The following is an 18,623-nucleotide window of genomic DNA, read 5'->3' as shown; positions in this document are numbered from 1 at the left end:
GTAGAAAGCAAGGGCAGAAGCCTGACCCATGAAATGCAGATGATGTATCAACATCGTTATCCATACTTTCTTGGACCCGGTAACAGCTCTTTCCTGAAGGGTGTCTTTTCCTTGATTACAGCTGTCGAAGCAGCCTGTACAAGGATGGGAGAGTGGTTCTAGGAGAACTTTACTTCTCACCTCAAAAGCAGCAATTTCTTTGTGAGTGTGCTAGTCCTGACTTAGGTTTTCCACTGCCCTGATTTCAAAGGCAGGGGTCATCTCACAGCCATGCCACTCCAAACTACATTTAGCCTCCACTGAGTACAGGTCCAAATGCTCAGCAGATTTAAGAGAGAGTATATCTCAAGAAGTTGCACTGATGAGGGAGGAAAAGGAAGTGGAAAGAAGACAAACTCGGTCCCATTTAATGAATACTTCCTTGACATTTGTGCAGCTCCCGCTGGGGATTTGAGCTGGCACGCATGTATGCAGTATGGTCCCAATTACTGAAACCCATGAGCTGTGTATGTGTTTGTGTTGGGTGTATGTCCGTTACCCTGCTTGCCTTCACAAGTATTAAGTACCAGAAGAAAACTATGCAATATTTTTTAGCAGACATGTGTGAATTCTGGTAGGTTTTCCACTTAGTTTTCCATTTTAAATTAGTGTGGGGCAATGCACCTCGGATGCAATGCCACTAAACTCTGTAAATTTGTACCAGAGATGATGCTGATCTGCTGTGCACATTTTCCTTCCTGTAAGTCATTATCGCATGCCTCTCTTTCTAAGAAAGACATTTTTATGAGAGGTGGATCATTGTGGTGGGTTTTTTTGCATGACTGGTTTGCCCCACGTTCCAGCTATAACAATGCAGTTTCACTGGGCACTGGGTCATATGGCTGACCTCAGCTAACAAGCTGTTCCTGTTTTTAGGCTACTGGGAATGTTTATTGGCCACTGTTTTCCTCCTTTCTAAACACATAGTTATTTCTCAAGACCCATATAAATCATAAGGTCACAAAACACATAAAAACTGTGACATTCTCTGTGATATAGGATACAAATGAACTAAATTCAGGCTTAACAGCTTTAAATATCTATGGTATATTTTATTTATTTAAGTTATATATACTTTTCAATTCTAGGATACACACAATAGAATGGCAATAAAGTTGCTCAATGGGACAAACTTTTATATACTGGCCTTTCAAATTGGTACAGTTTAACTGTGAGCTCTATTACAAAAACAAAGTACTGTAACTCTGAAACAGCTTAAATCATGATCTGTTTGCAATAAATATTAAGTAATCACATACTTTATAAGAAAATTATAATTCTGAGGGTAATATTGAATTACCTAATGCAGATTTCAAGAGCAGAATCTCAGGGAGAAGTCTGCACTCCTGTTGGATTGACACACTGATACATGCAAAACTAAACTACACCTATAAGGACATGCATAAGGTATCAACAGGAGTTTTATTTATAATGTCTCTACTGAAATTAGACAACAAATTAATAGAAAAGGGTTGGTAGCAATTACTGTAGTTTAAATTTGCATAGAGGTTTCCACTCTGCTTCCCTGTTCTCATCTGCTTTAATGGTTTTGAAATGAACATCTTCCAGGCTGAGTTTCCCAGGCTGTTTCTCTGGCTGAGAATGAACTTTGGGAAGAAACATCTGAAATTATTCAGATCTTTTCTTGTATAAAGAATATAAAAATATACACACACAAACACACACACATGCATGCATACATGTCCCAGTTGCAAAACAGAGGAAGACAAACTGTGGGACTTTTTCAGGCAGCCCTTCAACCACACTTACTAAGATCAGAAGTCTGGAATTTGAAAGCACCATCCTTGAGTAAATGTTCCTTGCGTTGCTCTTAGGAAGTATCATTCAGATTTCATGAAGCCAGGGCTCCTTTAAAGTTGCCAACCCCAAATATTAGTCATGTGCTTAAGGGTTGTTTGTTAAAGTGGCAATGTACACAACCAAATTATTTTGTGCTGAGATAACGGCCCGCCAGGAAACATGCAGACGGTGTAAGTGGGTTGATCTCTGAACTACGAATGTTTCTTATTCAGCTTTGTGTGCCTCCTGTGCCAGAGAGCACTCCTAGATGTTGTGGCCAGGCACTTTGCCTTTCCAAGTTTGTATTATAAGAAAGAAGTAAGGAGATGGTTTTCATCTAGATGTTAAAACAGTCTGCCAAAGGTCTTTTCAGCATTATGAGTATTTACCTAATAATGCCACGTATCTCACACACTTAAGGACTCTGTTTTCAATACAGAAAAGACTTGAAAGTTTGGATCTCCTTTATGTAGTTCAAACTCTTTTTTTCCTTGGTGATAGCTCAAGAGAGTCTGGCCCCCCTTTCCCCAATAAAAATCCATGGGAAAAGCTCTAACACATGCACATGATGAAACACTGATAAGTCAAAAGTTTCAAAAGCAAATCTGGACATTTTCCAATAACTCCACTTGTTTGTACATATGCCTAATCGTGTGGCTATATACAGGTTTTAGATAGTCTCAGCAAAAAATCAATCCAGTAATTTACGTGTGTCACACTTTCAGGCAAGGAAGGCCCATAGCAATCATTTATATCTCTACAGACTAAGTACGTGAAGACACTAATCCCACAGTGAATTTTTCACTTGGCCCAAGGGCTGCCCACAGGGCACATGATGCAGAAATCACAACAAAGGGAACAACACTGAGAAACATTGAGCTCCAAGTGCCTAACACTGCATCCTTAATATTCTCTTAATATAGTTCCTAACTGGAAATAAATCATTTTACTGTATTTACAGAGCTTCAGGACATGGTTGCTATGGAAGAAAATTGCCATAACTTCTGATCTAAAGCTGATATGTATGTCTGCAATTTCCTTTCTCCTTTAGCCTCTTTTCATTTCATTAATTATAGGTATTGGTCAGAGAGGTTGTAGACAGCCCACAAGGGACAAATACCTGATTTTCCAAAGTGTGGAACTTATTTTATGTAGAGAACTTTCACAGTTTCTCTGAAAAACTAACATCTACCTAATACTTCTAAAAGTTGAGTTCCTAAGGTTGTGATTAATATACTACATAGATCCCCAAAGGAAAACTACAAATTAATCAGCAGTTCCAAACTCCCAAATGGAGTGCTATAAGGTTGCCATAACTTTAAAACATTTCTTTTCTACTTTCATGGAAAGAAAAAGAAATCACGACCGATTCTGATCTCCATTTGCTACAGCTCTTTCTCTGTTCTTTAGGCATTCGAGGAAGCAAACCCGAGGCTTCTATAACTTACCAATTAGGCAGGCTTTTTCATGAATTCAGCACAGGACTAATCAGAATGCACACAGGACTAATCCAACCACAAATCATTAAACTAGTTAGGCACATGTAAACAGTGTTTGATGGGTATAGAGGTGTACAGTGAGTGTGAGTGTATATATATGCATGAGTCTCTGTATGCAAGTTATTTAGTCTAGTTCTCCTACAGAAATACATTTGTGATTCTGTGTGAGACTTTGCAGCCCCTTCTTCCAGTCATTCTATGGCTTAGGAAAACTTCCAAGTTTCAAGCCTCTGTTAAGAAGCTTTATTTGAAACCCACAGAAGCCACTAGGAATCTTTCCATTATTTCAGGAGAGGTTAGACTGGGCTCTTGTGTTTAAAGCACGGTTCCAGCTATCTCAGCTTTTTTCCTTGCTGCTTGCAAAATTTCTGCAAGACTGCTGGCACTCAGTCTCTCTCTCCCTTTTCCGCATATGTAAAATGAGAATGACAACTTTACCTCAGAGGAATGTCGCAAAGCTTCACTTATAAACAGATTGGCATACTTGGATGAAGTTGCTCTACTAACAAGAAGTTTTCTGATTGATGGGCATCTCTTGGGAGGTGATAGAAACAAAAACAAAACCATATAATCAAGTTTTGGGATTTTTTTTTTGACTTACAAGAGCCTATTCTTATGCATGATGGCTGCTTGTGTCGTCTTTCTTCTCTCTCTTATCACACAGGATATCTTTCCAAATCTAACCATGTCAAATTAGTGGCTAAATACTAAACTAAGCCAAGGTATAACCCTCACCTGAAACATCCACATGAAAAGCTTGAGGTACAGTGAGTAATAAGAAAGTTAGTTTTTAAGAAATGCAACTTTTTTTGCAGTTTCTAAAACCCTTAGCTGTCTAAACATAGATAAAGTAACCATTAAACTACCAGTAAAAATTAGACTGCATTTCATTTTGTGGAGAACACTGGAAAGTTGGCAAGAGGTAAGATTTTGCAGTGAAATAGGGAAGTGAACAAGTTGTAAATGACTCTAATATCTTCCAGATGGCATATTTTACTTGGGAACTGGGTTTAGAGTAATTAGAGGCATGTGAATTTCCTATAAATACTAAACTTCACCAGTTTGACACTAGAAAGCTCCTTCCTCTCTGAAGTCTTTAAACTGCTAAGTGTTTCTTTTTCCTCCACTTAAAGTGGAAGTCAAGCATTTGTAAATTTGTCTTATTTGACAGAGAGAAACCTTTTCCATGAAAAGATAGCATTTTTCTATGCCAGAAAGTTATGAACTGAAGTTCCTTACTGAAGAGGTTTAAAATTGAATGTTTCTTCCCAGAAGAGGTTTTCATTTTTATATACTGGGATCATTATATTATAATTTATTACAGTATGTGGCAAGCAGTGAAATCAGTGGAATTTACTGTAACTTCAAGATCAAATCTTTTCATTGGTGAAATGCTTTTTGCAGATAGATGTGCTGAAGACCTTAGCAGATGAATTTTACTTTTAGTTCCCTTGGACATTGCAATACTAAAATGGCAAAACCCGGTCTATAACCTCTGGTTCTTCTTCATTTTCTGCATGACAATGTTACATATATTCCAAAAGTGGATCCTGGTGTTCTCATTTCTGTTGAAGAATTTTCCAGATTTTATTTGGTATTAATAGAATAGAACTAAGTAAATACAAGGTAAAATATTCTGTCACCACTTGCACCCTCTCTATATATCAGTGTAAACTGACTTAGATTCATTGGCATAAAGGGGCTAATCTCATTTGCAGCAGCTAAAGATCTGGCTACTGTTCTCAGTGGAGCTGTATAGATAAAAGTGCAGATACAATCTTGCTTATTTAGTTCAGATCTTCAGGTCTGCCAGTCCCAGGTACTCAAAAAACATGAGCCAAAATACCAGGAGCATGTGATAAGGTGAAGGATACTCAGATTATTCTAAAATAGTAATGATTATTTTTGTTACTTCTGGGTTTTGAAATATTATTGGCTAAGGTATGTTGCATTTCAGATTCCTTTGTTCAGCAGAGAATTAAGAGCTTAATTTTAAACAAAATGGCAAATCCCAATGCATTCAATTATTCCAGAAACCAATGTAATAACAAGACTGCTGCTAACATTAGTTGGAATTAAACTCTTGCAGTGAGTAACTGTAGATCTTCATTTATGTCTTTGTTACATCTCTTCTCTTTTTCACTGCCGCATTGTCTTGTACTAAAATAGACCCTCAGCAGTTCATTCTTAATGGAGACCCACCGTCAGTTAATGGCATTAGTAAATTACTGAACAGTGGCCAAATCCCAATGGCCTTATTCCCAGAAATCTCTTAGGTTGACAGGACCTTTGTATGAATAACTCCAGTGAATTTTGGCCCTGGGTGAACACCATAAAAACACGAGCTCACAAAAGACCAATGGAAACAAAGGACCCCCAAACCGACAGTAAATTACAAATCATTAATCGATTGTGAATTGTGTATTTAAATATCCAGCACTCTAGAGAACTCTGGGATTTAGATGATATGTTGTCTCCCTTGGGGGGCTGCATCTGCACCAGGAATCCAGTACAAGCAAAACCAGTTTAAAAGCCTCCTGCTATGGGCACTGGCTCCCACCTTCCCTTCTCACAGAGTTTGCATGGCCCGGCTCATTCTAATTCAACTGTATGCATGTCCATCCTCAGAGAAATGATCTGTTGAACATTTTAATAGATTTGAGGAAAAAAGGGAGAAAGGGAGAATTGGGGTAGAGGGAGGGAGGAAGGGAGGAAGGGAGGAAGGAAGGAAGGAAGGAAGGAAGGAAGGAAGGACGGAAGGAAGGAAGGAAGGAAGGAAGGTTGGTTGGTTGCCACAGAACCCGGCTCATTCTAATTCAACTGTATGCATGTCCATCCTCAGAGAAATGATCTGTTGAACATTTTAATAGATTTGAGGAAAAAAGGGAGAAAGGGAGAATTGGGGTAGAGGGAGGGAGGAAGGGAGGAAGGGAGGAAGGAAGGAAGGAAGGAAGGGAGGAAGGGAGGAAGGAAGGAAGGAAGGAAGGAAGGAAGGACGGAAGGAAGGAAGGAAGGAAGGAAGGTTGGTTCGTTGCCAAAGACATGCCCACACCAACAGATGACTTGGAAAGATGGAGAAGGGCTTCTCCATTGAGAATGCAGTGCGTGATGGGAGCAAGCAGCCAGGTAGGAACACACCATGCAGGATCCCATGGCACTAAGCACACTGGTAAAGGGCTTAAAATTGAAAAAACCCTGCAGTTCCCATGCCACCCAGTGATCAGGGAGCACTTGTGCCCTGCTGAGACTTGCTGAGAACACAGCAGTCACCCAGGATCCTCCAAGGGCCGCATGCTGCTTTCACCTCCATCAAGGTGTTTTGTGAGGCCCACATGTGAGGAATTATATCCCCTTGGTGTAGACACCAGCACTGACAGTCCCAGTTACAGGGAAGGCTGGTGTGTCTTCACAGGATGGGTCAGTCCCCCCATTCCCATTGAAGGGGTTACCTTACCAAGAGGCCCTTGAGAGTGGTCAGGCTGCACAGAGGAAGCTCAGATGAAGAGAAATGCAACAGATGCTGAGGCTACTGGCAGAAAATCAGCCCATTCAGGGCTGTGCTTAATTTTTTGTTTTTAATAGCATGTACTTCTTTTTCTTGTTGCTAATAAACTGGGATTAAGGTTGGTGTCCCTCGAGTGGTTGCAGTTTTTAAGCTTTTAGCTCTGGTGTACAGATTGCCTTGTGCCACAAGCACTGCAGTAAATCCCACACCTCTAACCCTCAGTAACTAATGGGGCACAAAGCCACAGTGCAGAACAACTTGAAGCTCTTTATTTAGATTTCTTCTTGCGATGCCCTTCTGTTCAACTAAAGTGGAGACTTGTGGGGAATTCTAAAAAAATCTTTATAAAATAAAGGCAAAAGAAAGATACATACTAAGAAGAAAATTTTCAGAACCAATGATAGTCTGACCAGGATGGATAATTCATGTCAGGGACAAATTTAGCAGCTTTAGTGGAATCAGAGTGTTAAAAGAAAGAGAGACTTGGAAAAATTTTCATCCTAACAGGTGAACAGCCAAATTACTCATAACAACCATATAGATCACAGTAGGCTGCAGAAAAATACAGTATACTTGGATGTAAATTATAGTTGTATATACTTCACTGATTGCTTCATAAGATTAAATGGCAGATCTTTCGATTTCAGCTGAGTTGGTTGTAGTTCTGCCTATTTCTTGGGAAGGAATCTTTTAAGGAAAAATACGTAAGACTCACTGCCCTGGTAATAAGCAAACATGTTAGAAGCAGAGTGTAGCTTGACAGTGGCTGGCTCCAACAGCAGGCAGGGCTTTCCAGCACTTGCACCACTTTCTGCAGTACAACATGCTGTGGTGCATTTCAGGGGTCTGCAGCATGTTCAGAACTGAACCCCAGTGTAAGCATTGTTATCACTTACTAGAAACTGGAACTAGGAAAATCATCAAAATTTGAATTCTGCAGCTCTTAATGTTTTTCACTGCCCAGGGCTCATTTTATAAGTATTGCTTGGCCTTTTCCTGAAAACCATAACTTACACTTTCCAAGAAAGAACAAGTTTTTTGCAATTCCTTAAATAATTTGTAGAGGAATTCTAGATTCCCTCATCTTTCCACTGTGCATCTCTCCCAGACATGGTTTTACTAAACCATAGAATTAATAATGGCCTGTTCAGGCACCAGCTGGGAGGAGCAGGAAGTGTGTGTGAGCTCTTGCACCACTGTTCATCAGTCTCCCACCCGAAAGAGACGCACTGGCCTTGCACACCACACAGGGTGCAAACAGAAGTGGGATATCTGGAAAGACCCAGACAAGCAAAAAGGAAATGCTTTTTGCATCGTGGCAAAGCGTCTCCGTGAACATATTCACTGACTGTCCTCTCTTCTGGGCAGGCATCTCCTGTTTTCGCATCTGAACTTGTGCTCTGGTCTTTCACCCAAAACTACACTCAGTGATTAACGCCGTGTTTATATTTACATCTCTGTGCCATAAGCCCTAAAGGACTATAAAATTACAAGAAATATTTGCCACACCATTGACAGCAGTAACTGAGTGTAGAATTGCCAAATGGGAAATCCAAATTTGCAAACTCAGTATTCTGGGCTGTGTGCCAAGTCTGTCTGGGTGCTGCGGAGGTGACACATTCAGTCTTCTCACAGGGATGCCAATGTGCCAACTGTATCCCTGGCACAGCATCTTCTGACAAACTTATGGAAAAGAACTGCTACCAAGTCCAGAGGGACATGCAAGCTGCTTTCTGAGCTTCCTTGGCAGCAGCTCCATTTCCAAGTTGTGACTGTACTTTCTCCTATTTACAAGACCAGTTGTTTGTGATATGCTGTGGTCTCTGGTAGGATTTTGAAAAGTGCAAAAATGACAGCAGGATGTTGGTTTCCAAGTATAAACTAGTAAAATCCAGAGTAATTTTATTTCTCTAAGAAAAAAATAATACAGATACTCATTTGCTGGAGCCCAGATATCATATGTTGCCACCAGTGTGGGAGAATCCAAGTCCATTTGTTAGCTGCCAGATGAAAAACATGATCCTTAGAACATGAAGGTTGTAGAGCTGATCTCTAAAGCTTCCTCTTTTCAAATTGTACTTCTTACCCATTGTCTCACGGCTAAACTTCTCTGTCTGTCAGTAACTTTTCAAAGCGAAAGAAAAAAATTGAAAAATCCTCCAATCTTCCATGGGGCAGCATGACCTATAACTTGCAAAAATCCATTAGAAGACATCCTTTTAGTAACCAAATTATGTCATTTACAACTGCACAGCTGCCAAGAAGAGCACCATAAATTACGATTCTGTCACTACGAGGGACACTGGAAAGTGTAGGCAGGCTATTGCTATGAAGGAGGAAAACTGGGAGAGTGATAGAATTTAATTTGAATGGGGGTTTTTGCCTATTTACTTCATATAATACCAAAATTGGTACTTACAGGTTAGTTGTTTTTTGGCTGTATGTGAAAAACTTAGTAAGACTATATAAGATTATTTTTAAGGTGTAGCAGAATAAAAACACCAAATTCAAGCCTTTTGATTTTATCTCCTTTATATATGAAGGAAAAAAGAATGCAAAAGTTGCTTAGCATTTTTAGTTAATTTTTTTCATACCATCTGAAAATTTATCTACTGTTGCAGCTTGAGCAAAGAATGGTGCCTGGGAAGCTGGTGAAATAGTGTCGTCATGGGGTAAATGGAGCAAAGACTGTCAGATGCCGTGGGTTTACGTGGTTACTCCTCTTTAGCAAGCAGTTAATTATTGGAGAAAGGTCATCTTGTTAAAACTCTCAAGATACTTTTTTTCCTAAAAATCAAAGAACTCGTAGCATGGATCCCTGAGTACTTTCAATAGGTTTTGCAGGCAGCCTAGAGCTAGCATTTTTACGGAGATTTCTGAGAAGAGAAAATAAAAAACAAACCAGACAAAACCCCAACAATTCTGAGGTGTCTTTACAACTCTTCTCCTAACTTTCAAATCCTGTTATACACATATCATAAAGACATTATAGAAAGAAGTCTAATTTTAAAAACTATGGGCTACTTAAGTATCTGTAAAATTATCTCAGAAATGCATGTTTCCGCTTTGTATTCCCACCAGTCTGCTCTGGGACAGTGAAGCTAGTGAGCTGAGCAATTGCTACTAGAAAAATCAAATACATAAGAAGAAATGCGGTTAACACAATATTTCACATATGTTAATGCTTACAGTTCCATCAGTGTCAGCTTTATTTTCTATTTGATATACACCAAAGCTGGCACACAATTTTAACTGATGAGGTAATGTCATTTTTAATTTAAGGAGCCTTAAGCCATCCACTTTAACTAGTGATATCATCTTTGCAGCTGTCTCACAGGACTTCATGTAAACATAAGTAATGTGCCCTGGATGGTTTGGAGCAGAGTTGTTAAAAATGACATTGGTCATCATGAAGACATTTTTTTCCTTTGATCTCTTTAAAAATGCCAGACACACTTTATTGTCCTGTCATTTTTAGCTCTTCCTTGTATATTAATATGCTTGGAACATTTCAGTGAGCATAACAGTAGAATATAAAGGTTTAAACAAATTAATGGCAACATTTTAATGTCAGTCATAGTAAGATAATGAAAAGTAAATGAGATTGTCTGGCTAACAGCAACTTGTTAAATGAAAGGGCAGTGTGGCTGAGACACAGAGACACAGGGGCAGGGAAGAGCCTTTTGCTGCCATCAGAAAGAGTCGCAGGACACAACCCAAGCTCCAGATGCCACCACCTTCTAGGATTCTACAGATTGAGTCTGATCCTCCTTCCTGTATGAGGTCAAGTGAAATCATCTGCTAATAAAACTTAAGAACAGACCTGTGTCTGCACCTGCAGCTTCTGCCTCCATGACTTTGATTCTCCTTTATATTCCCTGGGCTGGTTCAGCACCACCAGCCTGCTGGGCTTGCTCTCCTCAGCCCTTGAACACCGAATCTGTCAGACCAGACACTACACATTGGCATCTCTGGTGACAGGGTTGAGGAGCCCTATCATGTTGCTCACAGGCAAACTTTTACTACCAATCATTATTTTGTTACTGTATGCTTTTCCTTACACAGTCCTTAGGTTTGATATAAATAATCACAGAGGTTTTAGCCCAGTCTGTCTAGCAATCACATGCTGGACAAATATGAATGTTGTAAACACACACTTCTTGATCCAAATACCTAAGCAAAGGTGATTTGTATTGAAACAATTTTTGTCTGAGAAAAACCAAGTGGTGTGACTGACTCGTGGATTTTATAATGTGCTCCCAGCTATTTGTGAAGATAACAAGGAAAATAACAGATTTTTCTACCACTGATCTGCAACATGGTGGACTTTTGAACAGAATCTAATGTTTAGGGATTTATTTATTATTCTGTGGACATATGTTTGGAGGACAGCATATGGAAATCAAAGTATTGTTCATAAAGAGCTACAGCCAAAAAGACATTTTTGAATTCATAACAGAACTTCACAGTTTGAAAAGAATGCTATGCATTATGTATTGATAACAACACTACACAGACAAAGGAACACAATTTAATAATACAGAATTGTGCTTGTGAGATTTCCTTTTTTTTTGTTAATTGGTTACTTTAGCTGACATTGTCTGCAAGCATAATGGACACCATTCTTCCTAATAGTTCCATGTTGCCAGATGATGTCTACAGACATAATGTAGTCCATTTTAATTATTTCATTTTGCTTACATCTTTCAGCATAATGCATTTTCCAAGCAAGCTAGCATTTTTCTTGATTATCTATGTTGTGTTATGGTTTCTAAATTAATTAGGTCTCTTCTTTCCTGGAAGTTAAAAGTTTCTTCCTTCCATTTATCTACCAGGTATGATTATGTTGAAGTGATTGATGGAGATAATGCTGAAGGACGCTTATGGGGAAAGTACTGTGGAAAAATTGCTCCCCCTCCTTTAGTGTCTTCAGGACCATATCTTTTTATTAAATTTGTTTCCGACTATGAGACACATGGAGCAGGATTTTCTATCCGTTATGAAGTTTTCAAAAGAGGTGAGAAACAATTCATTGTTATATAGCTCATAACCTGTGATTTTTACTTGCATCAGAAAGTTCACCATAATTCTTTGGAATGGGGAAAATGCATGAAAATGCTTGAAAGAGAAAATCTTATTACCCTAGTCATTCCAAGGCAGGGTGTGTATTCACTGGGTGTAAATCTTTATGAATCCGGGGGGTCAGCTGTGTCTGAGGGTTGACTCCTCTGCATGAAATATGGTAGTTTTTGTCAGCTGTTTGTTTCAACCATCTTAAAACCATTAGCTTTATGGCTTTCCTCTTTTTTTTAATAATAATTACTGTATGATTTACAATGTTACTGCCTCAACAGAACTGCAACCTTCTGAGTCCCTGACTTATTTTGGTTAGTGTTTTGCTCTGCACTCCCAGGAGATGACTATGGGCTCAGAAAGGACCAGAGTACACATGGGCAGCAGATGATATTGCTGCTGCTTTCACAAATCATGTTTGGGAGGTAAAGGAGGGAAACAGCTCACACTGTTCACAGGCATGACCTGCTGGATGCTCATGCCAGGAGTTAGTGCCAGTGAGCACAATTATCTTTATGGGGCACAGAGAAAGCCCAGAGAAACAGAGCGTGCAGGATTAGCCAGACATAGAGACACTCCCTCTTTTATAACACTCTTCCCAAGTCAATAGCTAGAAGGGCTATAAGGTCTTTTTTTTTGGAATGCATCTTCCCTATAGTTGGATGGAGATTAATAATTCATATATTCCATTCCTAGAGAATACAGTACCAAAACTCATAATATATAAAAAGACAATAGCACTCATTTTATAGAAAAAAAATTTATTTCAACATCAATGCTTAGGATCATATTCACAAAAGCAGCTCAAAACTTCAAATTCCCAATGCACACCACTCCCAGTCAGTACCCCATTTTCAGAACCAGTCCAAGTCCCTTTAGTGCACCTAAACCAGAGCCAGATTTTCAGCTGTGTTCAGCATGCACTCTTGGTGGCAGCTGTACTGTTAATGAGGAGAAGCACAGTAGTGAAGTCTCTTTTCTATCGCTATTGCTGCTCTGCACAGTGCTAATTGGGGCCACAGACCTCTTGTTCACCATCTTCCCTGTCTGTAAATCCACTCTTGACTCCCAGAAATTCTTTTGCTGACCTTCAGGGTCACATTTTTTGAAAGAATTCAGCATTCAAATGACACCAAGCTTTCCTGAAAAAATATCTCTATTTATTTTCGTGTCCTTAGGAGGCTAAACTCTTGAAAATGTCTTCTGACATTTCTCAGTGCTTATGTATGCAGTACCATCTTTCATAAAGAACAAGGCAGAAACACAAGAAGAAGTGAAAGAATGACCTGTGAAACAATCTATTTTAGTAACTGAACACTTTCAAGGAAAAGGTTTTATTTATTTCCAGTGTAGTGACAACCCAGAACTCTGACAGGAACATTGTGTTTATTTCCTTGTGTGGTCATTTACATGTCTCAAAGATACAGATTTACCATGTTAAGATGGCATTATGAATGTGATTTTACACACATGAAAGTCAGGAAACTCAAAATTATGGCTCCCAGAGCAACTTTAACTCCAGTTCATTCCACATAAACTGTATATTAAGGCAGGACAGCTATCACTATGCACAGTGTTAGAAAATGCCATGTGTACACAAAGGATTCAAGTTATCATTGCTGTGGGAACAGAGCCCTATTTAACTTCTGAATAAATGCATATATGCTATTCCAGTTTTGCATTTTAATATCTGTGCCAAATAAAGCTGTTCACCCTTTCGCACAGGTGAAGCTCAGCTGCTCACACCAGACAAGTATGTTTGGTTTAGCAGATTCACAGCTTATCTCATCATTTCCCAGGTATGGGAAGTATGATCCCAAGCCCAAGGTCCTGCAGTACTGAGCTGAAGGCTGAGCTTCATTCCAGCACACAGTATGTTTTTGCCCATTACTCTTTCCTTCTCATTCAGCTCCGTAGCCAGAGAGAGCACTGAAGAAGTTGTATTCAGGACTAAAACATGAAACCCATTTTGCCCAACACTTAGTCCACATGAAATGTTCATCATTTTGGCTTGGGCAGACATCCTGTTTTAGGGTAGATGAGTGACGTATTCACTAGAAAAGGATCTGCACGGTTCACATTCAACATTCCTAACTTAGTCAACTAAATTTATGGTGTAAACTGAAAGGAAAAAAAGTGTCAACCAAGAAGGCAAATGACTTTTTGGCTCAGTGACACCCACAGATAGAAGATTAACTTATCCCAAATTTAATCTGGTTTTCTTTGCTCTCACTGTTGCCTCCTCTCTGTCTTTCCTTCAGCTCATATCTCTTCCTATGTTTCATGCACATGTACACATGTAGTTTCTCCACCTCAGAAGTATCTATTTTTGGTGTCTCCACTGGAACGTTTTCTGCCAGTTTTCCATGCATGTTGCCCCATGGAGTTCCTCGTAGCCTCAGTATTGATATAATTCCTGCAGCTGCTTCACAGTGTCAATAAAGGGTCAAAATCTGTGGAGGGCATTTTAGTGAGACAGCTCCTCTGAAAACAGTTTCTGCTTCTTGCACCAGATTGAGTCAAACATGTTTAAAATAAAGCAAGCTGGCATCGAGATACCATGTGTGAGTGTAAGGAGCCTGATGATTGCGCGCTCCCGGAGCCAGGATATGGCTGTATTTAATAAAGCAATAATGGTCCTGGCTTACATTTTATATTGCATCTTTTATTGGATTCCAAGAGGAGTACAGAGCACTTTATACTATGAATGGCATAGCAAAGCTATTTTATCCTGGAACAGCAGCTACTGGTGGGAGTGAGGAGCAACAACCAGAATATAACCCTCCCCTACATGACAAGGAGACAAGAGAATGACAGGGAGAGAAGAGGAATATCCAACTAATGTGTAAGGGGGTGATTTAATTATAGGCAAAATGTAATTTCCCAAATTGGAATGGGTCAGGTTACATGAGCATCAATACCCACATCTTCCAAAATATGCCATGAAGTGTTCTGAATATTGATATAATAGTTCAAGAACTTTGTCTCAGTGCCTGTTGAAGGGCAAGAATACCTGAACTGACTAAATTCATTCAGACCTCTCTCTTGCATGCTGAATTTAACTGGGAGGTGGCCAGATCTATGGGGGGTAATATGTTTGGCACATTCACAATGAAAACATTTTCTATAGTGAAATAAGAGTATTCATATATGCAATGAGCCAGACTGTTTTCCTTCAATGATCTGTGCTAGGCATTGGAAATCCTCTAAGGCTCCTGACTATGGTCTCTAAGGATGCTGGGCATCCTCCTCCACATTGAGACCTCACACACATCGTCCTCCAGCACAGACCTGCGTGTTGCAATGAAACTGTGCTCTCCATGTCCTTCCTCTCCTGCATATCTGAAGACCTTCATGTGAGTCATCCTACTCAAAACTCCCCAGGCCAGCTGCTATCCACCAATGCCCCAAGTCCTGTAAATCACTCTTCTAAGTTTGGAGTGTCAAAAGGCAGAGAGGGGTGCTGACCTTGTGGGGGAGATATGTGGGCAGTGCCTGCAGCTGACTTCTGAGCACACCTGCATGTGTGGGATCCACAGAGAGGATTCCTGAGGGACCTAAATAAAGGAGAAATGAGATCTGCAAAAAGAGAGGGATTCCAGTTTGTCCCCTGTATTCACAAAGGCAAATCCAGTGACCTGGCCTTTTATACCCTTACATCTTTCCTGCCACTTTCCTGCTCCACCAGGAGCACTGTTTGGAGCATCCCATTATGCCATGGTGGGAACATCGGGGAAAGCTGGTGTGTCAACATTGACATTAGGTGACTTCTAGCAACACTGCCTGTAATCACACAGTTTATCATGCCCACACTAACAGCAACATTTTACTGGTGCACCTGTGTCAACACCACTCAGAATGAGTCACTCACCCTCAGTACATGTACGAATTACCTTTCACATTTAGTTTGTCAAGGAGGCATAGGTCACATCTGGCAGAGTTACTGAGTCAGTGCTCCAGGAATCTGAAACCACTACTCCCTCTACTGAATTCACTCACCCGCTTTTGTAAAAAATTCTATTTCACCAATAAAAACCTGTCTGCCATAAGATTTAAAGATTTGAGCTTGAAGGGGCTATAATTATTTCTCTAGGGCTCTGTCGAGATTTCTGCAGCTTACACTTTCATTGTTCCCACATGACTTTGTATTTGTCATAATTTTTTCTAGAGCTGGTACAAGTTTTCATATTGTTCCATACAAATTGAAAATTGAAGATCAGACAGTATATGCGGATTGGGCTTTAAATGACTGACTATCAATAATAGGAACAAGCTGGCTGAATGATTAATGCAGTGATTAAAATGAGGTGTTTCATTGAAAAGCCACCTTTGCTGCTGGAGAGACAATACAACTTAATTTGTTTTCCAGCTAACTGCTTTGCTTAGTAGCACAGTGTTAACCCAGTTGATTTTTCTCCTTCTCCTACAGGACCTGAATGTTCCAGAAACTTTACTTCATCAAGTGGAGTGATAAAATCCCCTGGATTCCCTGAAAAATATCCCAATAGCCTTGAATGCACTTATATTATCTTTGCACCAAAGATGTCAGAGATTATACTGGAATTTGAAAGCTTTGAGCTAGAACCTGATTCAAATACTCCAGGGGGAGCATTCTGTCGCTATGACCGATTGGAAATCTGGGATGGACTCCCTGATGGTAAGAGAAAAATGGACTGTAATATGCATAACCATTACTATGTAGTGGCCTGCAGAAGGCATATTCCCATTTTTTAAACTGTCATGCTAGAGAGATCCTTGCTTGATTTATGTGAAGTGAGTTGAATTAAAAAGAAATGGAGAAAATGCTCTGTAAATTCTTTCAGCATATCATAGTGTGAATGATTTTTTTTTAATGAAATATGTTCAATTTTGAACAGTTGGCTTAGCAGAAACCTCTGTGTTCAGTGGTAATATGTGATGAACCTCCTACACTAAAATTACTTAAATGTGAAGCCTTATAATGAGTCCCCGAATTTTCACAGTTAACACATGAGTATAGTCCAGACATTTCCAACAAATTGCAGAAACTGGACTTCAGGTACTGACTCTCTGACTTGCAGAGGAACTGCGTTACAGACCAGCTGTCAAAGCAGAGAATTTCTTTACCAGAGAAAATGTGGTGTCCATGCAGTTGAAATCATAGTGACTAAACAATTACCCAGGTCAGTAAACAGTCACTGAGTTATTCATTCAGGTGGCTTCAGTGAGGGGGCACTGCAGGGTTCCTCCATTATAGTGCTCTCTCTTCCAGCAGTTTAAGCAAATCCAAAGGTTTTATCTTAATTTGTTAATTTATAATCTCTGATTAGATGGGCACATGTGTCAGGGTGGGTGTGTTGGGTACCCTTCTGGAACGTCTCTGCCATCTCAGTAATTTTCCACTTAGTTGTTGACCACACTTGACCTTGTGCACATTCACTAAGTGCATAGCTAGATATTAGCTAACCCTATGGAGCCAGAGAGCCCTCATTTCACCCTCTGCCCAACCCCATATCCCTTTTTTATACTGAGTCTGACAAATAAAATAGTTGCATGATTTCTCTATGTTTTTCATATACAGCACTGGGTCTGCAAGATTCAAGTGTCCCCTGGGCAGGGCAGCTGTGTACAAGTTCTCCAAGGACCTAGAGCCAAAGGCTGCAGCTGCAGCCTGAAAGGGATTGTTCGTGCCGAATGCCCAGCCTTTAGGGTGCCCAAATGCCTACATGAGCTGTGGAAACAGCTATGTAAAGTTGATTATTTGGAATGCCTTTTTCACTGTTTCCATGTATGACACAAGCTGATAAAGAGAAGCATCTTGAAGCTGTCCTTTTTCTTCTTAATTTTTAATTTGTAGCAAAATTCAGTGACTGAAGATTTATGTTGTTTGTGTTGGGCACTAATTACAACTATTTCAGTTTTCCACTCATGTGATAACCCATATTAATACATTTTTTTGTTTGTTTTATGAACAGCAGTGGCAGTTTCTATAAACTGCTAATCCTATATTAATATTTGATTTAAATGAAAATATAACTTAAGGAATATATTTTAATAGCACATTTAAACTTGCCTGTTTTTCTAGCTAAATCCCCGATATAATTTTGCTTAAAGCTTTCATTGATGCTGCAGGAAATATATTTCTTTTAATATATAGTTGCTCTTTTTTTGTTTTTATTTTATGCTTAATGGGTTTATCATAGCTCTTTTCAATCCACTTCAATAAACAGTGACGAAAGACCCATAACAGTAGCTAAAAGACTATTTAGTATTTAATGCCTCAGTTAGGAAAGGCATAATGCCTCAGTTAGGAAAACAATATTTTAACAGTACAATAATGATGTCTGGAACATTTAATAATAGGCTTATTTGTATATAGGCCAAATCTGTCCTGTAAAGCTTGCATTTAAACTGATATTTGAAAAGATGATCCAATAAATCAATTTATGTGTAATATAACCAAAAATAAATGCATTATTGTCAGTGTAGACAGTTTCAAAGCAGTAATTTCCTGGTTCAAGAAAGTGGCTGAGCCATACTGAAGACCAATTATCAACAGGCATTATCAGCCTTTCACAAACTGTCTCACAAACTGACTACACCCAAAATGATCCTGACATCCACTAAGGGTACTTGCATTCCACTCGTAAATATTCAACAGAATCTATAGGCTGGAAAAAATGTTTCCTTAGATGCAAACTGTTGGAGGTTGCAGCAGTTGTAGGGAA

General features: G+C 39.4%; 1 protein-coding gene across 1 annotated transcript in view; it reads left to right on the top strand.

Annotated features, from left to right (window-relative positions):
• NRP1 (neuropilin 1) overlaps positions 1 to 18,623 on the top strand; it is a 113,125-nt gene that overhangs the window by 34,876 nt on the left and 59,626 nt on the right. Inside the window, 2 exon segments of the mRNA XM_008639274.2 lie at positions 11,679 to 11,860; positions 16,346 to 16,573. Of these exon segments, the coding sequence (XP_008637496.2) occupies positions 11,679 to 11,860; positions 16,346 to 16,573 (410 nt within the window).

The sequence above is a fragment of the Corvus brachyrhynchos genome, unplaced genomic scaffold (assembly GCF_000691975.1).
Source record: "Corvus brachyrhynchos isolate BGI_N302 unplaced genomic scaffold, ASM69197v1 scaffold167, whole genome shotgun sequence".
Taxonomy (NCBI): domain Eukaryota; kingdom Metazoa; phylum Chordata; class Aves; order Passeriformes; family Corvidae; genus Corvus; species Corvus brachyrhynchos.
This window is presented reverse-complemented; position numbering and strand designations above follow the sequence as displayed.